Source organism: Anomaloglossus baeobatrachus, chromosome 3 (assembly GCF_048569485.1).
Source record: "Anomaloglossus baeobatrachus isolate aAnoBae1 chromosome 3, aAnoBae1.hap1, whole genome shotgun sequence".
NCBI lineage: Eukaryota > Metazoa > Chordata > Amphibia > Anura > Aromobatidae > Anomaloglossus > Anomaloglossus baeobatrachus.
In genome coordinates this window covers 428,639,073-428,665,423 of record NC_134355.1, presented here as the reverse complement: position 1 = coordinate 428,665,423, position 26,351 = coordinate 428,639,073, and the positions used below count along the sequence as shown (strand labels likewise).

The window sequence follows — 26,351 nt, the reverse complement described above, 5'->3', positions numbered from 1 at the left end:
GGTAATCATGAGTTAATACTGGCTTTGTTTTACTAGCTAGTATTAAGTCAGATATTCTTAATGTCAGGCACGTTTGACCCGTCCATTAAGAATCTCCAATAAAGGGTTAAAAAAAACACCACACAGAAAAAAATACTTTAATAGAAATAAATACGCAGACACACTTAGAGACTCCATCTTTATTACCCCCTGTCATCCCTCCACGATCCTGCTCATCTGTCTTCTTTCCCCTTCAACACATGCAGCTCTGTCTGCTCCATCAGACAGCACTGCATGGGGGAAGATGCTGTGCTCCGTGCAGAAATCACTCTGTGAGAGTGACCACAGGCTCCCGGCTGTAAGCGATGGCACGGGTTGCCATAGCAATGCTACTCCGATTACGTGATTCCTGTGCCTGTCACCGCTACCATGTGCGTTGCTATGGCAACGGTGATATCCGTTATTGACCGGCTGTGTCAGCCGCTCAGGAGACGGCTTCTGCGGACGCTGGTAACTACGGTAAACATCGGGTAACCAAGAAGCCCTTTCCTTGGTTACCCGATGTTTACCGTAGTTACCAGCGTCCGCCGCTCTCACGCTGCCAGTGCCAGCTCCCTGCACACATAGCCAGACTACACATCGGTTAAATTAACCCGATGTGTACTCTGGCTAGGAGTGCAGGGAGCCAGCGCTAAGCGGTGTGCGCTGGTAACCAAGGTAAATATCGGGTTGGTTACCCGATATTTACCTTAGTTACCAAGCGCAGCATCGCTTCCACGTGGCGCTGCTGGCTGGGGGCTGGTCACTGATTGCTGGTGAGATCTGCCTGTGTGACAGCTCACCAGCAACCCGTGTAGCGACGCTCCAGCGATCCCTGCCAGGTCAGGTTGCTGGTGGGATCACTGGAGCGTCGCTTAGTGTGACGGTACCTTAAGGGAATGGGGAAGCAGAACGGGGAGTCGACCGTGTGCTAGAGCATGTCGCCGGTACATGGCGATACACAAACGTGTACCGTGTAGCAGAGATGCAATGACAGGTCCTAGCATGACGCGTCATAGTCATGTGACCAGTCTGTAGCCAATGAGATAACAGACACGTGACTGGTCACATGCTATTTTGATGACGTCACGTAGGTCCTGCATCACTGCTGGTTAACAGTAGGATGCAGCGATTATCGGGAGGAATAGCGGCAGGAGACAGAGTGCAGGACGCATCCCTGGGACAGGTAAGTGTTATGGCAATGTTTATTAACTGTATGTGTACATTTATAATGCATTTTTATGTGTTTGTGATTGCCTCCGATTGTTTCCTATGGGTTCGAGTGGTTCGCCGAACCGAACTCAAACCAGACCTCGGATCGACGAACCGAGCTCGAGCCGAACCGCGACCGTTTCGCTCATCTCTACTCATCACATACTGGTATCTTTCAGAACCAGAAATGGAATATACTGTAATTGTTGCTAAGACAGTTGGTGCCATTGTCTACATTTAATGCTTACAGTATGTATATACAGATGATATTTATCTGAATACAGTAAAACAGGGGTGCCAATCTTTTTTGATGGCCAATTTCTCAACGTGCATAATTTTAACATGTTTTAATCTGAAACAGTAATACATTAGTTTCATGTTCCCTTTAACTATTTTGCAACATATTTTAGATAACACTGTTAACCCCAAGAGGATGGACGTTATCTGGATACTTATGGGGCTACTCTTGGGACTGGTCAGTATTCAGTTTATGAAACTTCGTCAAGCTGCTGCTTTACTGCCCCCTGGACCAACTCCGCTACCTTTCATTGGAAATCTTCTTACAATCAAATTTCAGCTTCATCATAGGACGCTAATGAAGGTAACTAGTTGCCTAAGTCAAATATGTCATTGCTTATATTAATGTTTATTCCAACTGGATCTGATTCTACAACTGAAAAATTAAATGAAAATTACATTTAACTGCATTTCAGAACAAAATAGTTAATTCTCACCTATATTGAGGAGCACTAAACAGATTTGCAAATACAGACGATATATTAACAAATCAACATCCTAGACCTGATCAGTTTGGTACTTATTTTTCAAAAATCCATGTCAATATGGCCTGTAAAATTCCAATATTAAAATGTGCATTTTACCTAAAGACTAAGGGGTACTTTGCACACTACGACATCACAAGCCGATGCTGCGATGCCGAGCGCGTTAGTCCCCGCCCCCGTCGCAGGTGCGATATCATTGTGATAGCTGCCGTAACGAATATTATCGCTACGGCTGCTTCACATACTCACCTGCTGTGCGACGTTGCTCTGGCCGGCGACCCGCCTCCTTATTAAGGGGGCGGGTCGTGCGGCGTCACTGCGACGTCACATGGCAGGTGGCCAATAGGAGCGGAGGGGCGGAGATGAGCGGGATGTAAACATCCCGCCCACCTCCTTCCTACCACATTGCAGCCGGGACGCAGGTAGATGTTCCTCGCTCCTGCGACTTCACACACAGCGATGTGTGCTGCCGCTGGAGCGAGGAACAACATCGGACCATCGCGTCAGCGTAATTATGGAATTCACCGACGCTACACAGATGATACGATTACGACGCTTTTGCGCTCGTTAATCCTATCATCTAGGCTTTACACACTACGATGTCGAGAACGACGCAGGAAGTGCGTCACTTTCGACATGACCCCACCGACATCGCACCTGCGATGTCGTAATGTGGAAAGTACCCCTAAGGGCAGGTGCGATGTCAGTGGGGTCATGTCGAAAGTGACGCACTTCCTGCGTCGCTCTCGACATCGTAGTGTGTAAAGCCTAGATGATATGATTAACGAGCGCAAAAGCGTCGTAATCATATCATCGGTTGTCGTCGGCGAAAACCATAACTACCTTGCTGCGACGGTCCGATGTTGCTCCTCGTTCCTGCGGCAGCACACATCGCTGTGTGTGAAGTCGCAGGAGCGAGGAACATCTCCTACCTGCTTCACCGCGGCTCCTGTCGGCTATGCGGAAGGAAGGAGGTGGGCGGGATGTTTACGTCCCGCTCATCTCCGCCCCTCCGCTTCTATTGGCCGCCTGCCATGTGACGTCACTATAACGCCGCACGACCCGCCCCCTTAATAAGGAGGCAGGTCGCCGGCCAAAGCGACGTCGCAGGGCAAGGTGAGTGCATGTGAAGCTGGCATAGCGATAATGTTCGCTACGCCAGCTATCACCACATATCGCTGCTGCGACAGGGGCGGGGACTATCGCACTCGGCATCGCAGCATCGGCTTGCGATGTCGTAGTGTGCAAAGTACCCCTTTAGAGCACTCCCAAGTCTGTGTATTTATTCTCCGCCCACCCAGTCTAACAGCTGTAGCTCGTACTGAGCAATGTGATATTTCAGCAGCAGGATGGAGGGGGAATTATCTGTCAAACCGGTTAGGCTATGTGCGCATGCTGCATCTTTGTGGTGACCACAAAATGTCATCCTATGGTCACAGAAACGCAGCCTGGGGCTCAAAAACGAATAAAAAAAAAAAAAACTGCATGAGTTTTTGGATACCTTTTTTTGATGCGTTTTTGACCATGCATTTTTTTATTCAATGGGTGAAAAATGGGGATGGAGGACCCAGACTATAAAGTCCGACCCCCACTGGTTCATAGGTACCAAAGTGCTGGGCCTGGAACTCGGGTAATAAAAATAAAGTAAAAATAAAGTAAAAGTAAAGAAAAAATAGAAAAGCGAGTGCGCTATACTTACCGAGTAACTAGGACCCCTGTAACTGATCCCGCGGCCTCTCATTCTTCTTCCAGGGCCACTCATTAGGCTCATGCATATTCACTTCTTCCCCCGCCCACCGACATCAGTGAGGTCTATAGCGTCAGGGCTGTATTTTGCCTTTTTGGTCGCGTCCCTTAGTGACAACGTAAAACTGCGTTTTCGCACACAACCTCTGTTTACGGCAGATCTACTCTGTAAAACACCTTCCTCGAAATATGATCTGCACATTGTCCTCACATCATGCTGCCCCCTCCTCACAGTGTCCCATGCATGCTGCCCCCTCCTCAGTGTCCCATGCATGCTGCCCCCTCCTCAGTGTCCCATGCATGCTGCCCCCTCCTCAGTGTCCCATGCATGCTGCCCCCTCCTCACAGTGTCCCATGCATGCTGCCCCCTCCTCAGTGTCCCATGCATCCTGCCCCCCCCCTCACAGTGTCCCATGCATGCTGCCCCCTCCTCAGTGTCCCATGCATGCTGCCCCCTCCTCACAGTGTCCCATGCATGCTGCCCCCTCCTCAGTGTCCCATGCATGCTGCCCCCTCCTCACAGTGTCCCATGCATGCTGCCCCCTCCTCAGTGTCCCATGCATGCTGCCCCCTTCTCACAGTGTCCCATGCATGCTGCCCCCTCCTCAGTGTCCCATGCATGCTGCCCCCTCTTCAGTGTCCCATGCATGCTGCCCCCCCCTCAGTGTCCCCCATGCACGCTGCCCCCTCCTCACAGTGTCCCATGCATGCTGCCCCCTCCTCACAGTGTCCCATGCATGCTGCCCCTCTCCATGAGCTCCTAATGCTGCCTTCCTCTTTTCCATAATGACACCTCCATTTTGCCCCACTCATGCTAAGACCACCACACTAGAGCTTATGCTGAGACACCCCCCCCCCACACACACACACACACACACACTACCCCACTTTTGATATTGACTCCCCTACATTGCTCCACTCCATACTGAGCCCACACATGCTGCCCCTTCTCCATAATGAGCTCCCAATGCTGCCACCCTCTAATTCTGAGTCCTTACACTCCCCCCCCCCCCCCCCCCCCCACCCAATCGATTTTGTCATTGCACTATCCCTCAACCCTTGTCCCCTGTCTCTAGCATTAGCCCCTACCTCCCACTCCCCCAGCAGCAGCCTCTCTCCCCTCGCCTCCAGCAGCAGCCTCTCCCCCAGCATCAGCCTCTCTCCCACCAGCCTTCCCCAGCCTCAGCCTCTCTTCCGTCAACATCAGCCTCTCTCCCCCAGATTCAGCCTCTCTCCCCCTAGCCTCCCCCAGCATCAGCGTCACTCCCCAGTCTCCGCCAGCATCAGCCTCACTCCCCAGTCTCCGCCAGCATCAGCCTCACTCCCCAGTCTCCGCCAGCATCAGCCTCACTCCCCAGTCTCCGCCAGCATCAGCCTCACTCCCCAGTCTCCGCCAGCATCAGCCTCACTCCCCAGTCTCCGCCAGCATCAGCCTCACTCCCCAGTCTCCGCCAGCATCAGCCTCACTCCCCAGTCTCCGCCAGCATCAGCCTCACTCCCCAGTCTCCGCCAGCATCAGCCTCACTCCCCAGTCTCCGCCAGCATCAGCCTCACTCCCCAGTCTCCGCCAGCATCAGCCTCACTCCCCAGTCTCCGCCAACATCAGCCTCACCCCCCCATCCTCCGCCAGCATCAGCCTCACCCCCCCATCCTCCGCCAGCATCAGCCTCTCTCCACCCAGCCTCCTCCAGCACCAGCCTCTCTCCAGCCAGCCTCCCCCAGCATCAGCCTCTCTCCCCCCAGCCTCTGCCAGCCTCTCCCCCCCCAGCCTCCGCCAGCATCAGTCTCTGCCTCCCCCCAGCCTCCGCCAGCATCAGTCTCTGCCTCCCCCCAGCCTCCGCCAGCAACAGCCTCTGCCTCCCCCAGCCTCCCCCCAGTCTCAGCCTCTGCCTCCCCCAGTCTCAGCCTCTGCCTCCCCCCAGTCTCAGCCTCTGCCTCCCCCCAGTCTCAGCCTCTGCCTCCCCCCAGTCTCAGCCTCTGCCTCCCCCCAGTCTCAGCCTCTGCCTCCCCCCAGTCTCAGCCTCTGCCTCCCCCCAGTCTCAGCCTCTGCCTCCCCCTAGTCTCAGCCTCTGCCTCCCCCTAGTCTCAGCCTCTGCCTCCCCCTAGTCTCAGCCTCTGCCTCCCCCCAGTCTCAGCCTCAGCCTCCCCTCTGCCTCCCCCCAGTCTCAGCCTCAGCCTCTGCCTCCCCTCAGTCTCAGCCTCTGCCTCTCCCCAGTCTCAGCCTCTGCCTCTCCCCAGTCTCAGCCTCTGCCTCTCCCCAGTCTCAGCCTCTGCCTCTCCCCAGTCTCAGCCTCTGCCTCTCCCCAGTCTCAGCCTCTGCCTCTCCCCAGTCTCAGCCTCTGCCTCTCCCCCCAGTCTCAGCCTCTGCCTCCCCCCAGTCTCAGCCTCTGCCTCCCCCCAGTCTCAGCCTCTGCCTCCCCCCAGTCTCAGCCTCTGCCTCCCCCCAGTCTCAGCCTCTGCCTCCCCCCAGTCTCAGCCTCTGCCTCCCCCCAGTCTCAGCCTCTGCCTCCCCCCAGTCTCAGCCTCTGCCTCCCCCCAGTCTCAGCCTCTGCCTCCCCCCAGTCTCAGCCTCTGCCTCCCCCCAGTCTCAGCCTCTGCCTCCCCCCAGTCTCAGCCTCTGCCTCCCCCCAGTCTCAGCCTCTGCCTCCCCCCAGTCTCAGCCTCTGCCTCCCCCCAGTCTCAGCCTCTGCCTCCCCCCAGTCTCAGCCTCTGCCTCCCCCCAGTCTCAGCCTCTGCCTCCCCCCAGTCTCAGCCTCTGCCTCCCCCCAGTCTCAGCCTCAGCCTCTGCCTCCCCCCAGTCTCAGCCTCAGCCTCTGCCTCCCCCCAGTCTCAGCCTCAGCCTCTGCCTCCCCCCAGTCTCAGCCTCAGCCTCTGCCTCCCCCCAGTCTCAGCCTCAGCCTCTGCCTCCCCCCAGTCTCGGCCTCTGCCTCCCCCCCAGTCTCGGCCTCTGCCTCCCCCCAGTCTCGGCCTCTGCCTCCCCCCAGTCTCGGCCTCAGCCTCTGCGTCCCCCCAGCCTCAGCCTCTGCGTCCCCCCAGCCTCAGCCTCTGCCTCCCCCCAGCCTCAGCCTCTGCCTCCCCCCAGCCTCAGCCTCTGCCTCCCCCCAGTCTCAGCCTCTGCCTCCCCCCAGTCTCAGCCTCTGCCTCCCCCCAGTCTCAGCCTCTGCCTCCCCCCAGTCTCCCCCCAGTCTCAGCCTCTGCCTCCCTCCAGCCTCCCCCCAGTCTCAGCCTCTGCCTCCCTCCAGCATGCCCCCAGTCTCAGCCTCTGCCTCTCTCCAGCCTCCCCCCAGTCTCAGCCTCTGCCTCCCTCCAGCCTCCCCCCAGTCTCAGCCTCTGCCTCCCTCCAGCATGCCCCCAGTCTCAGCCTCTGCCTCCCTCCAGCATGCCCCCAGTCTCAGCCTCTGCCTCTCTCCAGCCTCCCCCCAGTCTCAGCCTCTGCCTTCCTCCAGCCTCCCCCCAGTCTCAGCCTCTGCCTTCCTCCAGCCTCCCCCCAGTCTCAGCCTCTGCCTCCTTCCAGCCTCCCCCCAGTCTCAGCCTCTGCCTCCTTCCAGCCTCCCCCCAGTCTCAGCCTCTGCCTGCCCCTCGTCCACTATCCTCACATTGCAGCCTCTGCCTGTCCCTCGTCCACTATACTCACATTGTAGCCTGCCTGCCCCTCCCTGTCCCTCGTCCACTATACTCACATTGTAGCCTGCCTGCCCCTCCCACAGAATCCTCACTTCACAGCACTGGAACTCTGCCAGCGGTTACCTGCTCTTGTGCCTCCCGCCTCCTCTTGCTGCTGCCGCTCCTCCTACGGTGTCCGTCATCCTCCTGCTGCTGCTGACTCCGGTGAGTGTTCTGTCCTCCGCGGCATCTGCATTATTGGATGCCACAGCACAGAGCTGATTGGCGCGCCTCTGACCCCGGAAGTGCAGGCACTTCCAGGGTCAATCAGTTCTCTGTGCCCGGCGGCGCCCACAGTTTATCTGTATTCGCGTCTTAAAGACGCAGATACAGATAAATGGAAGTGCGTCTCTCACCCCCGGCCCCCTTCCCCTCCCCCTCCGAAAACACAGCGGATTTAATAGACTGTCCGGAGGGGGAGAAGATGTAAAAAAAAAAAGGTTTTTTTTTGCAGCCAGAAAGTGCCGCCCCCCCCCCCCCCCCCCCGCAACGTGGCGCCCCAGGCACGGGACCACGGGTGCCTAATGGTAAATACGGCCATGTATAGCGTACAGTAAAAATAAAAAAAATTGAAGTAGAATCCCCCCATATTATGATACCCAGCACAGATACACAAAGCATTTGGCTACATGTGCCACTAAGCCCTAGATTAATGTTGGGAGATTTCTGAGACCCCCTCACTAATCTGTAAGTGAAAAGAAATAAACACAAACACTCAAATCCTTTATTTGAAATAAATTACAAAAAACACTTTCACCACTTTCTTAACCCCCAAAACACCCCTGCAGGTTTGAAATCCACACTAGGTCCCACAACGATTTTGCTCTGCTACATCTGAAATTACAGAGCGTGATCATGGAACATGTCCGCACGCTGTAACTGAAAGCAGAGACTGAGTTGTGATCAGTGGTGACATCACTCAGGTAAGTTGCGGTCACAGCTGGAAGTTCCCATGCTCCGCCACCTGTGACCTGAGGTAACATGACATCAGGGTACTTCATTAAACTGAGTGACCGCACCTGAGGCCAAGTTAGCTGCAGTCACAGGTGGAGGACCATGGGAACCTCCAGCTTCTATCTATTTCTGACCCTGTCTGCCTCCCTGGCTTTGGTAGATGCTAGACTGTATGGGCTGCATTTCGAACACATCCCGATCACGTGAAAAATCACTCATTCCTGTAAGGACCACATACAGTCTAGCATCTATCAAGGCCAGGCAGCAGATAAGGGTGGGAATAGATGGCAAAACCTATCCCACCTATTAGATCAGGGGTCCCCAACTCCAGTCCTCAAGGGCCGCCAACAGTGCATGTTTTCAGGATTTCCTTAGCTTTGCATGGGTGTTGGAATCATCACCTGTGCAGGTGATTAAATTATCACCTGTGCAATACTAAGGAAATCCTGAAAACATGCACTGTTGGCGGCCCTTGAGGACTGGAGTTGGAGACCCCTGTATTAGATATTCTGTAGCTGCTATCAATAAAATAGCAGTATATTTCTGAAATAAAGCATCCAATCTCCGAACAAAAGATATGGTTACATTCAGCATCCTAGCGCCAGTATAGCACTGGCTTTACTTTATATATGAAAATCCTGCTGGTTGGTTCTCTTTAAGTGACACGTGTCAATTGCAAAATGGGGCTTTGTCAGGACAGGGAAAACTGGCTTCAGCAGAAAGAGATTAAGCCCAAATGCAAATCAGTTGTATTGTGAAACTAAAGGCCACGTCTCACTAAGCAACATCGCTAGCAACATCGCTGCTGAGGCACGACTTTTGTGACGTAGCAGCGATGTTGCTAGCGACGTTGCTGTGACATCCAGCAACAACCTGGCCCCTGCTGTGAGGTCGCTGGTTGTTGCTGAATGTCCTGGGCCATTTTTTAGTTGTTGCTCTCCCGCTGTGAAGCACACATCGCTGTGTGTGACAGCGAGAGAGCAACAACCGAATGTGCAGTGAGCAGGAAGCCGGCTTCTGCTGACGCTGGTAACCAATGTAAATATCGGGTAACCAAGAAGCCCTTTCCTTGGTTACCTGATATTTACCTTCGTTACCAACGTCCGCCGCTCTCACGCTGTCAATGCCGGCTCCCTGCTCCCTGCACACATAGCCAGACTACACATCGGGTAATTAACCCGATGTGTACCCTGGCTAGGAGTGCAGGGAGCCAGCGCTAAGCGGTGTGCGCTGGTAACAAAGATAAATATCGGGTTGGTTACCCGATATTTACCTTAGTTACCAAGCACAGCATCACTTCCAGGCATCGCTGCTGGCTGGGGGCTGGTCACTGGTTGCTGGTGAGATCTGCCTGTGTGACAGCTCACCAGCAACCTGTGTTGCTGACCTGCAGGTCAGGTTGCTGGTGGGATCGCTAGAGCGTCGCTTAGTGTGACGGTATTTTAAGGCTGTGTCCGCACTTTGCATCGTCCTACTTGCAGTTCAAAACTCATCCTCTGGCAGTAATTGATTTAGCCAAAGTTGCTTTTGACCACAAAATAGCGCTAAAAACGCTTTTAGCCGCGTTCCCCCCCCCCCCATGCTTTTCCATAGCGTTTTGAACATAAAGACACTGCTCAATAAAGTTTAAACAGTCAGATACAATGAAAAAAGGGGAAAAAAAGGAACACATGTTGATATGATAAAGATAATATTGAAATGATAAAGAAAATAGTTAGATTTCATATAATTATAGCGGTTTTATTCTATTTAAAAAAAAAAACGAAGTATGGCACTCTGTTAGACAAGGAGGTGCCAGGATAGGGTCCAAATCCTTATATATCAGAAAAAGAATCCGGCACTCACAATAGATTGTGCAAAAAGAAGAAACACTTTATTCAGTAATTCTTTTGTGTGAAAAAAATATAAATGACGTTTCGGTCACACTTTGACCTTCATCCGATTAAATTTCACACTAAACAGAAAATACAAAGAGAATGTGCTATAATGTGCATAATTACAAACAATATCCAGATTTATACAGAATATAACGCATAAACATAGATTTAAATCGTAACTTCAGGAAGGACCAGTATATCAGGAGAGCAATACACATAATATCAAAGAAAGACATCATTAATTTGATATTCCTATGGGAATATCTATCACTTTAAATTGAATAGATAGTTTATAACAAACACCATTGTGGTAGATGCATGATAAAGGCAGAGATCAGTCACAGATAACAGGTCTGTAAAACAGAGAAAAACAATCAGGTATATAAATAAAGCAAAGCATCTTACCAGTAAATCAAGGGGCCACAGGAGAATGAGCGCTGTTGTGTATTGCGTCTATCACGCCAGGGAAATGCGCTAACATGTGTCATGAAGAGAGGGTTTTTAAAGGTCCCGGGACGTGACGTCACTTCCGGTTTTACGAAACCGGAAGTGATGTATATGGATGGCAAAAGGTTGGCAACACGTTCCAGGAAGGAAAACCAGCATCATCACAGGGCTGTGAAACCGGAAGTGGTTTTACGAAACCGGAAGTGATGTATATGGATGGCAAAAGGTTGGCAATATATTCCAGGAAGGAAAACCAGCATCATCACAGGGCTGTGAAACCGGAAGTGATGACATTAGCTGGAAAAACAGCTATTTAATAGAAGAAAGAAGCACATAGTGCATTCAACACATGATTAAGTCACGTGATCGGCAATACACTATAAAAAAAAAAAAAAAAAAAAGGGGGCATACATATAATGGTGGAACTCAGTAACTTATAATATTGATTCAAGGGGCCAGAGGGGTAACACATATTAATCAAATGAAGATCATTATATGGTACAGTGTGAGATATTTATAGTATGGTTATATATATGGAAATCTATAGAGAATTATTTTTTATTTCTTATTATTTATTATTTTTAAAAATTTAAAAAAAAAAAAAATCCAAACATTAATCCATGTTATTAATGTATATAGAGAAAATTAGACATAAAAATTAGTAAAAATATAAGATATATAAAAAAAAATTCATGTGTAAAAAATAAAATAAAAATAAATTTAAATACCAAAGGTTGATTGATGAATTCATCAGATTTAATTGGCTTGTAATATTGACTAAACGTAAGAAGAAAAAAAAGAACCAGTTAATAGAAAAAAATGTGTAAAAAATACCCAATAGAATAAGGTAAATACTATCCAGGACCGTATAGAAATATATATCCATAAATATAACACACTGAATATGTAGAGGAACCTAGACATATGCGTGGATAAATATATACGAGAGTATTTTCATGAGTGTAAAAAAATTTTTTAATGTAAAAAAATCTCTTTACATAAAGCTCCCTATATCAAATTCTCTGTGACCTTTTAGGTTCCATAGTCTGTAAGACAAAAATCCAAAAAGCTTCACGTTTTTTTAGGAGTGTTACCCTACTTTGACCCCTTCTCATTTGTGGAATCTGTTCAAGTACCTGATATCTGAGCTGAGATACCCTATGTCCCAATTTATGAAAGTGAGAAGGAAGAGGAAGATGGAGACGTTCACAGCAGATAGGATCTCAAAACATAAGTCTACTATCACGTATAGACTGAGTAGTTTCTCCAACATAAAGTAAGCCACATGGGCATTTGATCACATAAACAACATAGGAGCTGTCACACGTGAAGAATCCTTTAATGGGAAAACCTTGACCGGTTTGTGGATGGAACACCTCATCACTCTCTCATACCTGTCGTCTTCTTCTCTGCAGGTATTCGCTTCACTCATCCTCCGCAGCCCCATGGGTACCGCTCCCCAGGGTCGCAGGGGCTTGAGACTTCGGGGCCCTCTCCCCCGCCCGTCCCCGTGGTACCACTACCGGGGGTGCGCGTGTGGGCAGGTTGTTTTGTGGGCACCCCTGATTCGCCCTGAGGTATCACCCCAAAGGGCGTACAGGGGAGTACAGCAGGGATGGAACTGCCGCAGCGTGTGTGATAGATGGGGCCCTGTCACGCTGCATTCTCCTGAAGGGGGCTGTCTACCCCCATCATGATGTCCACTACCCTGCCTTCAGCACGCTCTCCCCCGGAGCCTTCCTGGACGAGCAGCGCTGTTCACAGGCAGGGCCAGGGAGCCCTGCCTGCACCGCATCCATCGCTGGGCCGGCGCCGCCGATTGCAGGTAGGACCGACTTTCACTGCTCATTCCCCCGGCCCTCTCCATAAATTAAGTCCCCGGTCTCGGCCTAGTCGCTCCTGCGTCCTAGCCACGCCCCCGCTGCAGCGCTATTGGCCGCCGGTCGTATCCTCTGTATCCTCCCACTGCTCTGCCTCCTGGCTGATGGTGGGGGCTCTGAATCCTCCTGTTTTTTCGCGCCGGAATCCTGCTCCTCCCCCAGCCTCCTCCAGCGTCCCCTCGCCATTTTTAGCCTGCCTCTGGTCCCCTGAGGCTCCAGCGCGCCGGCGTTCTGAGTTTTCTGAGTTTTCTGACCAGCTCATTCCTGGACTCCACTTCTGGACTGGTGGGCAGCACGCAGGACCTGGGTAAGCTCTGCTCCTAAGGAGTAGCCCTCACTAGGTAGCATTCTCTGAGTTTAGGGACGAGTTAACCCTCTCCTGTCTCCTTCCTAGCAGCCACCAGGGAGAGTACCTGTTTGCACCATGCCTAAGGCTAAGCCCACCCAAGCCAAGCAGGCCCCCTTTGCACTACTCCTCCTGCAGCTCCAAATTTTCCCAGGGTCAGGACGCCCCTCTATGCTCCGTCTGTTCTTCAGACGCGCAGGACTCCGCGGCCGACGTTTCTGATGCTGCAGGGCCCTGCGTCCCGCCTCCCCCCGACTGGCTAGCGTCCCTGTCCCAGTCCGTAGATTCCCTCTCTGAGGCCTCTCGGACCATCGCGCAAGCTCTACGCCTGCTGCCGACGCTCGCCCAGATTCCCGCAGACCCCGCGCAATTGCCCCCGGAGCAGGTGAGCCCCGTTGCAGGGTCCTCCTCTGCTGCTCAGAAACGGACCCGCCAGGTCTCGTCCTCAGACTCTTCCCAGGTTTCACCTTCATCCCCAGGTCCAGACCGTCAGTCCTCCAGGGAGGCTTCTGACTGCTCCGAGGATGATTCCGATGCGGTACCCCTGCAGGACTCAGAGCAGGCGGCCGATATTCGGCGCATGGTAAATAGCCTGATAGAAGCAGTAAACCAGACCTTAAAGGTACAGGTGGACCCAGTCTCCTCTCAGAGCACCCAGGTCTCCTTTAAGCGGGTGAAGCGGGCCCAGAACACATTCAGCGGACATCCAGAATTCGCTGAGTTACTGCGCAGCAACAGACAACAGCCGGACAGGGTATTTACCAGCGGTATGTCCATTGATTTGCATTATCCCTTTCCTGAGGGTCTTCGAAAGGATTGGGCAGGTTCCCCTGTGGTCGACCCCCCCCAATCTCCCGCCTGTCTTCTCACACAGTCCTTCCACTCACTAACGGTACGTCTCTCAAAGACCCTACGGACCGTACTATTGACAGGTTGGCCCGTTCCGCCTTCGAGGCAGCGGGCTCATCCCTCTCTCCGGCCTTCGCCTCGGTTTGGGTTGCGAAGGCCCTGATGTCCTGGGCGGACACGCTACGCGGCGGTCTCCGCGCCATGCCTGCCAATCCGGACCTGGTTCCCATCGCCTCGCAGATTTCCCTCGCGGGTGAGTACTTGCTCAATGCAGCCCTGGCGTCTGCAAGTTGCGCAACCCAGGCCGCCAGCAACAATGTGGCCATCCGTCGAGCCCTTTGGCTCCGGTCCTGGAACGCGGATGCGGCCTCTAAGAAATCACTAACTTCCCTGCCCTTCCTAGGGGAGCGTCTCTTCGGAGATAGGCTGCACCAGCTGATCTCCGATGCAACGGGAGGAAAGAGTACATCTCTCCCCCAATTGCGCCCCAAGCGCTTCCAGAATCGGCGCCCCACCGCTCGTTTCCGGCCCTTTCGCAGCTTCAGCTCCAATCCCCAGCAGCGGAAAAGCCGCTCTCCTCCGAGAGACAGGAAGACCCCGTCATTCAAGACCAATCCCACCTGGCGTTCACGCCCCCGCCAGTCCACGAGATCCTCTTCTGGTTACCGCCGACGTTCCTCCAAGTGACTCGCGGTCGGCGCGCATCAGCGCCAGACTTGTGGGAGGGCGTCTGTCTCGTTTTCAGCATGTGTGGATCCCCCTGACCGCCGATGCCTGGGTCAGAGAGATCATCACATCAGGCTACAAAATAGAATTCGAAACAAAGCCACCGAGACGTATTTTCCTATCTCGCCCTCCCGAGTCTACCGCGCGGGCTCGCGCGTTTTCACTCCATAGACTCCCTCCTCCGAACCGGAGTCGTGGTACCAGTCCCTCCCGCAGAGCGTTTCAAGGGGTTCTATTCCAACCTTTTCGTGGTCCCCAAAAAGGACGGCTCTGTCCGTCCCGTCCTCGACCTAAAGCTTCTGAACAGGTCGGTGAGACCTCGGCCGTTTCGAATGGAGTCACTCCGGTCCGTCATCGCGTCCATGGAGGTAGGCGAATTCCTGGCATCGCTGGATATTCAAGACGCCTATCTTCACGTCCCGATAGCCACCTCTCACCAACAGTTACTCCGTTTTGCGATAGCGGAAGATCACTTCCAGTTCACGACTCTTCCCTTCGGCCTCGCATCCGCGCCCAGGGTCTTTACGAAGATCATGGCTGCTGCCATGTCCGTCCTGCATGCCAGGGGTGTCATGGTCATCCCGTACTTGGACGATATGTTGATAAAGGGCTCTTCCTTCGAGGACTGTCGTCTTGGGGTTCAGATCACAATCGACACCCTTTCACGGTTAGGGTGGCTGATAAATCGGAAGAAGTCCTCTCTGATCCCGGTCCGTCGGATCACCTTTTTAGGCATGGTATTCGATACCATCCAAGGACGAGTTTTCCTCACTCAGGAGAAGATCTCCTCCCTTCAACGAGGGCTCCGCGCTCTCCGGCGTCAGCGCCAAGTGTCCATCAGGTTCGGCATGCGAGTCCTCGGTCGTATGGTGGCGGCGATGGAAGCGGTACCCTTTGCACAGTTCCATCTCCGGCCCCTCCAGCTGGCCTTGCTGAAGAAGTGGGACAGATCTCCCTTTTCTCTGGACCGCAGGTTTCATCTTTCGCCGGAGACCCGCCACTCCCTCCGTTGGTGGCTCAATCAACGCAACCTCGCATCAGGAAGGTCTTTCCTCCCGCTCCACTGGAAGATAGTGACCACCGACGCCAGTCTCCAGGGCTGGGGAGCAGTGTTTCGACATCACACAGCGCAGGGCCGATGGTCACCGAGAGAGAGTTGCCTCCAGATCAACATTTTGGAGATAAGAGCCGTCCGGCTAGCCTTGCAGCAGTTTCGGCACCTAGTACAGGGTTGCCCGGTCAGGATCCAGTCGGACAATGCGACGGCGGTGGCGTACATCAACCACCAAGGCGGCACAAGAAGTGTCGGGGCGATGCGAGAAGTCAAGAAGATCTTGCACTGGGCCGAGTGTCATCACTCCCTGATCTCAGCGGTACACATCCCAGGCGTGGACAGTTGGGCGGCAGACTTCCTCAGCAGGGAAGGCCTCGCCTCCGGAGAATGGTCCCTCAACCGGGAAGTCTTCAACCAGATCTGCGACAGATGGGGAGTTCCGGACGTGGACCTAATGGCCTCCCGGTTCAACCGTCAGGTTCCGCACTTTGTAGCGCGGTGCCGCGACCGCTTGGCTTTAGGAGTCGACGCTCTCACCCTGTCATGGAGCCAGTTCAGTCTCCCGTACATCTTCCCTCCGCTCCCTCTAATTCCGAGGGTCCTCAAGAAGATCAAGGCGGAAGGGATACCGGTCATCCTAGTGGCTCCGGACTGGCCCAGGCGAGCATGGTTCGCGGAACTAACTCAGCTCCTCGCAGACGCTCCGTGGCGCCTTCCAGACCGTCCAGATCTCCTGCAGCAGGGGCCTCTCTTCCATCAGAACTCACAGGTCCTAAATTTGACGGCCTGGCCATTGAATCCTGGGTTCTAGCTAAGGCTGGTTTTTCCTCAAAAGTGATTCAGACAATGATTAGGGCCAGGAAGCCATCTTCATCAAAGATTTACCACCGCACGTGGAAGGTTTTCTTCAGGTGGTGTGAAGAGCAGAATATTTCTTCTCCTCTCGCCTTCTCCCTTCCTTCCCTACTGGCATTCTTGCAGTCAGGCCTAGATGCGGGTCTCTCGCTCGCAACACTAAAAGGCCAGATATCGGCGTTATCAATCCTGTTTCAGAAGCCACTGGCCGCTCGTCCACAGGTTAAGACCTTCATCCAGGGAGTGGCCCACCTGGCACCGCCGTACCGTCGGCCTCTAGAACCATGGGACCTTAATCTAGTCCTAGGATCACTTCAGGGCTCCCCATTCGAGCCCTTGCGTGAATCTTCCCTTTCTCACCTGTCTTGGAAGGTGGTGTTTCTTGTTGCCATCACTTCTATTCGCAGGACGTCAGAGCTGGCAGCTCTCTCTTGTCGTTCCCCCTTTTTGATTTTTCACCAGGACAAAGCGGTTCTCCGGCCAGATCCCGCTTTTCTCCCAAAGGTGGTCTCCCCGTTCCATCTTAACGAAGAAATCATTCTTCCATCCTTCTGTCCTGGCCCCTCTCACAGCTTGGAGAGGTCCTTGCACACCCTGGACCTAGTGCGTGCACTTAGAATTTATGTCTCCAGAACCACGCCATTCCGTAAGTCAGATGGTCTGTTTGTTCTCCCTTATGGTCCCAAGAGGGGTGAATCTGCATCCAAGGCCACAATTGCCAGATGGATCCGTTCCGCCATATCAGAGGCCTATCTGATTCGGGACAAGTCTCCGCCGCGGGGGGTAAAGGCGCACTCTACCCGCGCAGTGGGAGCCTCTTGGGCGATTAGGCATCAGGCGTCGGCCGACCAGGTCTGCAAGGCCGCCACCTGGTCTAGCCTGCACACCTTTACTAGGTTCTACCAAGTTCACACCCAAGCATCGGCAGATGCTATTTTTGGGAGAAAGGTCTTGCAGGCAGCAGTTGCACACCTGTAATAGGGTGGCAGCATTCAATTATAGTGCAAGCCCGCCGAGGGAGGTTGTTGTTGTCTTCCTATCTGCGGGTTTTTCGGTATTCCCACCCAGGGACTGCTTTTGGACGTCCCATGGTCCTGTGTCCCCCAATGAAACGATAGAGAAAGTAGGATTTTTGTGTACTCACCGTAAAATCTCTTTCTCTGAGTCTTCATTGGGGGACACAGCACCCACCCTGCTTGGTTTTTTGGTTGATTCAATTGCATTTGCCTGCTATTTTTTCAGGGTCTTATGTTCATAGACCTCTTGTTTGCACGGCTGCATTGTTTTAGTTACAACTTGTGTTTATGTATGGTGATTCTGGTACTCCTCCTACTGCTTGTGCACCAACTGATCTGAGCCCGCCTCCGGCTCGGGGTGTATGCTGTTAGGGAGGAGCTAACTTTTTTGTGTTTACTTAGTGTCAGCCTCCTAGTGACAGCAGCATAACCCATGGTCCTGTGTCCCCCAATGAAGACTCAGAGAAAGAGATTTTACGGTGAGTACACAAAAATCCTACTTTTAGTGAATGCATGATGTGCTTTAATGGTTTTGCAGGTGTTCGCATGGTTAGGGACAACCATGGTTAAAGAGGGGAGGAATATAGGAGGTTTTCCAGTGCCCTGCAACCCCACTGAAGATGTCATGGCTGATTTGTGTGTGTGTGTGTGTGTGTGCGCGTGCGCCCTCGGGTGCACTGTTCAGCCACCACTAGGTGTCATTGTTCCCTGGTCCCTTAGCTTAGGGGAGAGCTTAGGGCTTGGATGGAGTGACCGGGATGAAGGCGTTAAAAGGGGAGTAGGATGGCTCACAGTAGGGGTTAAGGCAACACCTGGCAGGAGCAGAGTTAGTGGCTCTCATGAGTATCTCCTGGAGCTCAGTCCCCATCCGGCGCTGGGCCTGGTGTCACTAGGTCCTTCTCCAATATCGCACAATATCAACAGAGCAGGAGATGGGTGAACAATCCAAAGATCTTGTTATTCCATGCAAATCAGAAGATCCATAAAATAATCCACCACACAGAGGGTAAAGTAGTCCAGTAATGGATTAAATGTCTCAGGAGGTTAGTCACAATCCTCCAGATTGTCCTTTTCCAGGGAAATCGGGGTTTCTCAGTGTCTCTCTGGGGTGTCTGCTTCTCCCTCAGAGTATCACTCTTACTCCTTCTCTCTTGTCTTACCCAGAATGCCTATATCTGGGCAAGCAGACAGGTAGGGGCTTTCAGCCCCCACCCCCAGACTTAGAGACAGAGGTAGTACAGGGGGTGATTCCCAGTATTTGGAGATCTGGGGATTAAAGAATGGACAGTCAGGAAATGTCCGTGGGGGGTTAACAAAAGGAAAGAAAATGGTAACCAAGCTAAGTTAATTAACCTGCAGACAGGACAAGAAATACACAGAATGAATAGAGTAACGCTCCTAAAATATGAACATGCACAAAATGATACACAATCCCCCATATTCCATTATCACACTTGGTATGCCGTGAAGTCTGAGTGCAGTGTCTGAGTCAAGTTCCCACCAAAACAGCAGCGGGAAAGGGGCGGGCAGAGAACCACCACACGACAGCTGGAGCAGCTTCCTGCAGAGTGGCTGGAGAAGGCCACGCGGCATCCCCAGATTTCTCTTCTCTGAGATGCTTTCCTGCAGGCCATACGGCCTCAGTTGCTTCAGATCCCTATACCCCCAGAAGTACCGGTCTACTGGACAACCACCCTTGAGGCCGAAGGCGGGAGCAATTTAACAGGCGTTAGCATGCTGGAGCCTCTACTCCCCGGGCAAGGAGAAACCTGAAAGGGCCTTAGTGACTGCGGTGTAGTGGTAGAGCGGATTTTGGCCGACGCCCTAGCTTGGGAGTATATGACTGGGTCCAAGGCTACGGCCTTCTAGGAGCAGTGCACCGAGGGAGAGGTGATGGACTTCAACCAACAGCGGGGTTTCGGGTTCATAGAAAACATGGGTTGAGCCACCAGGTCTATGTTAATCAGTTCATGATGGCAAGACTTCCCTACCATATCAGCTCCAGACCTTCTATGTGGGAGAGAGGGTCAGCTTCAAGAAGCTCCTATGCCAGAAGGGGTGGTACACTGGCGGTATTATATATCCAGCCACCCCTGACAAAGTGGACAGCTGGGAGCAGGAAGCAGAAGAAGAGCGTCAAGCTCCGAGACGCCAGGCCCGAGAAGCTACATCTCAGGCAAGGCTAATGCCCAGAGGGGATGCAATGCCCAGAGAGGCTGTGACTGGCCTGGGTAGAAAGACAAGCACTCCGATCACCAAGCAGCCATCTGCCCCTTTTAGACCATAATCTCCTATGGCAGAGGCTTCTGGGACAGCTGTGTTTGGATCCGGGAACCACGGGGCCAAGTATATATATGAACCCTCCCCGTGGTGGAGGAAACCCCCTTGGACCCAGAAGAGGAGGCAGACCAAATGCTTAACCTCAATGCCCCCTGGAGATGGAGGTGACTTCTTTCACCCCAATCCTATGAGGTGTAGAGAAGGATGCTGGATTCCAGGAAGAACCCTGCCGGAGAGCCCGGATATGTTCCTGTTGAAACCCTGGTTGGTCGATGGCACTGTTGTGGGGGAAAGTTATTGCAAGTAGATCCCTCTATTTTTCTTAAAGTTGAAGGCTATGAACCTTTGTTGACTGGAAGAGGCCTGAGAAATTATGTGACAGTGTACTTGGATGTGTGATGACCCGTGTGGCCGGAAAAGGCCAGGACTTTGTTTCAGATTTTTGTTTTATTTTTCCCCCTTCCAAGTTTGCGCTCTTTGCGCTCCCCTCTGCTGGCTTTGGGATACATTTTGAGCCCTCTGTGCTGGAGGAAGATACTCCTCAGCCATGGACTTAACCCCTAGCAGCTCTAAGACGTGGTCCCGTCCCGTCTTGTTTATGGACTTTGCCCCATCCTGTTCGTGGACTTTGCCCAGTCCTGTTTATGGACTTTACCCTGATAAGCTCTGAGAGACTGTGACAATCCGGAGGAGCGGAAGGCAGGAGAAATGGACGATCTGAGGTGCTAGCCGGGTCAAACAGGACGATGTGTTAAAACGTAATGTGTCTCTGAGTTTTTGGAAGTTTTTCTTTTTTTTAAGGTTTTTCACCCCACTGTTTCAGTCAGTGGGAGATATGGACAATACCACTCTGGTATAAAGACTGTGCCCTCAGACTTGAAGAATCACTACCGTTGGCCCTCAGGCCATTGTTTTATGGTAACTAGGACTGTTGTGTGCCGCCAGGTATGGAAGAAAGAAGAGTGTTGGGATGCTGGAGATGCAAAGAATTGTTATAGTAATGTCAAGTATTAGTGAATGCATGACTTGCTTTTATGTTTTTGCAGGTGCATGTTTGGGGACAACCATGTTTAAAGAGGGGAGGAATGTAGGAGGGTGAGCGGTGCCCGGCAACCCTCCTGAAGACGTCATGGTCAATTTGTGTGCATTTATATGTGAAATATTTGTGCTTGTGCCCTTGGATGCTTTATGTTCAGCCACCACTAGGGGTCACTGCTCCCTGGTCCCTTAGCTTAGGGGAGAGTTTATGGCTGGGATGAATTGACAGGGCTGAAGGAGTAAAAAGGAAGTAGGACGGCCCACAGTAGGAGCTAAGGCAGGAAAGACTTCTTGGTTCTAGTCAGATAGGGATACCAGTGAGTAAAAAATCTGTACCTGAGGGAGGTATAGTGAAAGAAGTCCAGAGTAATTCAGCAGACCCGAGGAAGTCCACAGCAAGTGGGAAAAGAAGCTCTTCAGTAGCCAGGTACAGCAAAAGGCTTTGGCTGCCTGTGAAGGTGTGGTCCTTGGCTCTAGTGAGACTTCTGGGAAGCAACTGACTCCAATAAGACCAGTCTAGACGTGAGGTAACATAGACCTGGGCTAACTGGTCAGCATAGAGACAATGGTGAAGGAACTCCGTCCGGTGGTGAAACTACTCCCTGAGGACACAGAGCCATGTGGGACTCTATGAATTTACTAGCTGCCACAGTGGTGTTACCGAGGAAGAAAGACCGTCCTATAGTAGCCGGAGAGATGTGCTGGAGGGAGCAGTCTTCTCTTCTTAGTAGGATTCTGTGATGATCACCTCCCTGGGTGGTAATAAATTAACCCTCTCTAAGCCTGCAAATGTCAAGACTTCAGGATTAGATTCATGTTTGTCACAAATATGATTAATTAACCTAGGGGAGTCTTTTCCTAGTTATAATGGACTTATCGTTTTGCTGATGTAAAAAAAAACACCAGGTAAAAATATAATCTAAACTACAATTTTCAATTTAAAATAAAAAAATTGTAATACCTGGTGAAATTCAGGACCAATCCGTAAGGAATTATTGTAAGATGAAATTTACAAAACGAACAGTTACCGCACTTGATATTACCGACTGGAAAGTTTTACTTAACCAATTAGGATCCGATTTAGTTCATACTCAAATTAAATCAGATACTAATCGGTTAAGACTGGTTTCACTTTTACTGTAGTCATCTGTTATCACGGATCCGTTGGAGATCTGTTTTCAAAACAGTTGTGCAAACAACATTTTTTTTGTCCGTTGTTAAATAACAGATGTCGGCAGTATCCGTTTTTAACATGTGGAGTGTATGGGCAACAGATCCGTTAACGGATTGCTATTTATCATCCATTTGTAACTGATCCATTAAGAAAACAGCGGCTCCGTGACAAATGCAAATGCAACAGATGGCTAATTAGCAATCTAAAAACAGATCCGTTATCTCCAATGCTAAAAGTAAACTGATTGCAACCAATCAAACGTCAGAGTGGGGGGCGCAGTCTGACTGTAACCAATTACAGACTATGTCACAGAGGTTTGGCAGGGAAGCAGTTGATAAGATTTAAAAATTGATAAGATTTAATGTGTGCACCCAAAAGCAGTGTGACAGCGGCGCAATAACTCTAAGTATCATTCTCCTGCTTTAATCCCCACTTTTTTAAATTTATTTTTATCCGGGGGTTCAAACCCGAACAGTAACACAGACTTCCTTGAGAAGTCAGTGTTCGGGGACTGTGCACAGACAATAGGTGTCTGGTACAGACCCCGATCTTTACAGTTCAGGTTCGCACATCACTAGTGGGGAAGTTATAAACAGCTCAACATACAGAGCTTCTATATCTGCAACCATGGTTGGCTTTAACCCCTTCAGCCCCAAGCCTATTTTGACCCTAAAGACCAGGCCATTTTTTGCAATTTTGACCAGTGTCACTTTATGAGGTTATAACTCTGGAACGCTTCAGCGGATGCCGGTGATTCTGAGATTGTTTTTTCGTGACATATTGGGCTTCATGTTAGTGGTAAATTTAGGCTGATATTTTTTGCGTTTCTTTGTGAAAAAAACGGAAATTTCGCGAAAATTTTGAAAAATTTGTAATTTTCAAACTTTGAATTTTTATGCTCTAAAACCAACGAGACATGACACAAAATAATTAATAAATAACATTTCCCACATGTCTACATCAGAACAATTTTGGGAAAAAAAAAAAATTACGGAAGTTATAGGGGTTCAAAGTTTATGAGCAATTTCTCATTTTTACAACAAAATTTACAAAGCCACTTTTTTTTAGGGACCACATCACATTTGAAGCGATTTTGAAAGGTCTACATGACACAAAACACCCAAAAGTGACACCATTCCAAAAACGGCACCCCTCAGGCTACTCAAAACCACATTCAAGATGCTTATTAACCCTTCAGGTGCTTCACAGTGACTAAAGCAATGTGGAAGGAAAATATGAACATTTTACTTTTTGCTACAAAAATGTTAATTTAGCCTCAAATATTGCATATTCACAAGGGTAGCCGGATTAAATGAACCCCCAAAATTTGTTGGGCAATTTCTACTAAGCACGCAGATACCTCATATGTGGCGAAAAACCACTGTTTTGGCGCACGGCAGGACTCGGAAGGGAAGGAGCGCAATTTGACTTTTTTGAACAGAAAATTAGCTGGAATCGTTAGCCGCACCATGTTGCGTTTGGAGAGCCCCTGAGGTGCCGAAACAGTGGAGCTCCCCCACATGTGACCCCATTTTGGAAACTAGACCCCTCATGGAATGTATCTAGATGTTTATTGAGCACTTTGAGCCTCTGGGGACTTCACAAAAGTCAATAGAGTTGAGCCGTGAAAATAAAAAAAATTTTTTTTACCACAAAATTGTTACTTCAACCAGGTAGCTTTTTTTTCACAAGGGTATCAGGAAAAAGTGCACCAAAAAATGTATTGTGCAATTTCTCCTTAGTACACAGACACCTTATATGTGGTGGAAATCAAATGTTTGGGCGCGCAGCAGGGCTCGGAATGCAAGGAGCGTCATTTGACGTTTCAAACGCAAAATTGTCTGGGATAATTAGCGTATTCCATGCTGTGTTTGGAGACTCCCTGAGGTGCTGAAACAGTGGAGCTCCCCCACATGTGACCCCATTTTGGAAACTAGACCCCCATGGCATAGAAAAAAAACCAGCGGCAGATGGGGGGGGGCGGCAGATGTGGGGCAGCGGCATATAAAGGGAGCATCTGTGATTGTGAGACGGCGGCTGGGATAGGGTGGGGGCGGATGGGAGAGGGTGCAGTGGATGCAGGAGCGTCAGAGGATGGGGGGGAGGGGTGGAGGGGTGGATGGGTGGGATGGGTGGGATGGGGGGGGGGGAGGGGAGTGGGAGGTGAGATTGGGGATAGTTACCCTACAGGATGGATCTAGGCAGCTGGATCACAGGAGATGAAGGAGGCAGCAGATCGGGGAGGGTGAGAGGTGGGAGAGGAGGCGCAGTGCAGATCACGGAGGAGACAGGTGAGCAGAGCACAGATCACAGGGGTGAGAGGTGAGGGAGAGCGGACAGCAGATCACGGGGGTGATAGGTGAGGGAGCACAGATCACGGGGGTGGCAGGTGAGGGAGCACAGATCACGGGGGTGGCAGGTGAGGGAGCACAGATCACGGGGGGTGACAGGTGAGGGAGCACAGATCACGGGGTGACAGGGGAGGGAGCGCACATCATGGGGGTGACAGGGGAGGGAGCGCACATCATGGGGGTGACAGGGGAGGGAGCGCACATCACGGGGGTGGCAAGGGAGGGAGCACAGATCACGGGGGTGACAGGGGAGGGACCACAGATCACGGGGGTGACAGGGGAGGGAGCACAGATCACGGGGTGACAGGTGAGGGAGCGCAGATCACGGGGTGACAGGTGAGGGAGCGCACATCACGGGGGTGACAGGTGAGGGAGCGCACATCACGGGGGTGACAGGTGAGGGAGCGCACATCACGGGGGTGACAGGTGAGGGAGCGCACATCACGGGGGTGACAGGTGAGGGAGCGCACATCACGGGGGTGACAGGGGAGGGAGCACACATCACGGGGGTGACAGGTGAGGGAGTACAGATCACGAGGGTGACAGGTGAGGGAGCGCACATCACAGGGTGACAGGGGAGGGCGCGCACATCACGGGGGTGACAGGTGAGGGAGCGCACATCACGGGGGTGACAGGGGAGGAGCGCACATCACGGGGGTGACAGGGGAGGAGCACAGATCACGGGAATGACAGGGGAGGGAGCGCACATCACGGGGGTGACAGGGGAGGGAGCGCACATCACGGGGGTGACATGGGAGGGAGCGCACATCACGGGGGTGACAGGGGAGGGAGCGCATATCACAGGGGTGGGAGCGCACATCACGGGGGTGACAGGGGTGGGAGCGCACATCACGGGGGTGACGGGGGTGGGAGCGCACATCACGGGGGTGACAGGGGAGGGAGCGCACATCACGGGGGTGACAGGGGAGGGAGCGCACATCACGGGGGTGACAGGGGAGGGAGCGCACATCACGGGGGTGACAGGGGAGGGAGCGCACATCACGGGGGTGACAGGGAAGGAGGCGAGTAGCCGATCACGGGGGTGAGAGGTGGGGGGGAACGGGCAGCACATCACGGAGGTAAGGGGGCGAGCAGCACATAAAGGAGAGGGGGCGCGCAGCATATAACGGAGGGGAGGGGACGGGCAGCACATAACAGAGAGGGGGCGCGCAGAACATAACGGAGGAGAGGGGGCAGGGCCGGGCAGCACATAGTGGAGAGGGGGCGGGGACCGGGCAGCACATAACGGAGAGGGGGCGGGGCCGGGCAGCACATAACGGAGGAGGAAGCGGGCAGCCGATCTCGAGTGGAGGGGGCTGGCAGCACATCACGGAGGTGAGGGGACGAGCAGCCGATCACGAGAGAAAGGGGCCGGGCAGCAGATCGGGGGGAGCGGTGGCACTGTGGCAGATGGAGGGCGGCGGCGGATCGGGAGGTGTGGGGGTGAGACTGCGGGCAGCAGATCGGGTGGCAGATCGCGGAGGGCAGCGGCGGATCGGGAGGTGAGGGTGCGGGCAGCAGATCGGGGGGAGTGGTGGCACTGTGGCAGACGGAGGGCGGCGGTGGATCGGGAGGTGTGGGGGTGAGGGTGCGGGCAGCAGATACGAGGGGTGGGGTGCAGTCAGCAGATCGGGTGGCAGATCGCGGAGGGCAGCGGCGGATCGGGAGGTGAGGGTGCGGGCAGCAGATACGAGGGGTGGGGGTGCGGGCAGCAGATCGGGTGGCAGATTGCGGAGGGCAGCGGCGGATCGAGAGGTGAGGGTGCGGGCAGCAGATACGAGGGGTGGGGGTGCGGGCAGCAGATCGGGTGGCAGATCGCGGAGGGCAGCGGCGGATCGGGAGGTGTGAGGGTGCAGGCAGCAGATATGAGGGGTGGGGTGTGGGTGGCAGATCGCGGAGGGCAGCGGCAGATCGGGAGGCCGGTTTCATACAGTGCAATGGCAGCGCGGCAACTTCCGGGTCCCATGCTCCGGTCACATAACAGCATGGGACCGGATCTTGTCGCCCTGCCATTGCACTGTATACACTCACTGTGCTGGCGTGCTGCAGGGCCGACAAGTGAAGCTGATGGGGCGGTCACCGG

The 26,351-nt window shown here is 52.7% G+C and overlaps 1 protein-coding gene across 2 annotated transcripts in view; it reads left to right on the top strand.

The window, feature by feature from the left end:
• LOC142296589 (cytochrome P450 2J2-like) overlaps window positions 1-26,351 on the top strand; it is a 255,430-nt gene that overhangs the window by 20,660 nt on the left and 208,419 nt on the right. For both annotated transcript variants that reach the window (XM_075340381.1, XM_075340380.1), the window contains exon 2: window positions 1,641-1,831. In XM_075340381.1, coding sequence (XP_075196496.1) covers window positions 1,664-1,831 — 168 coding nt within the window. In that variant the 5' untranslated portion in view covers window positions 1,641-1,663. The remainder of the gene's footprint in view (window positions 1-1,640; window positions 1,832-26,351) is intronic.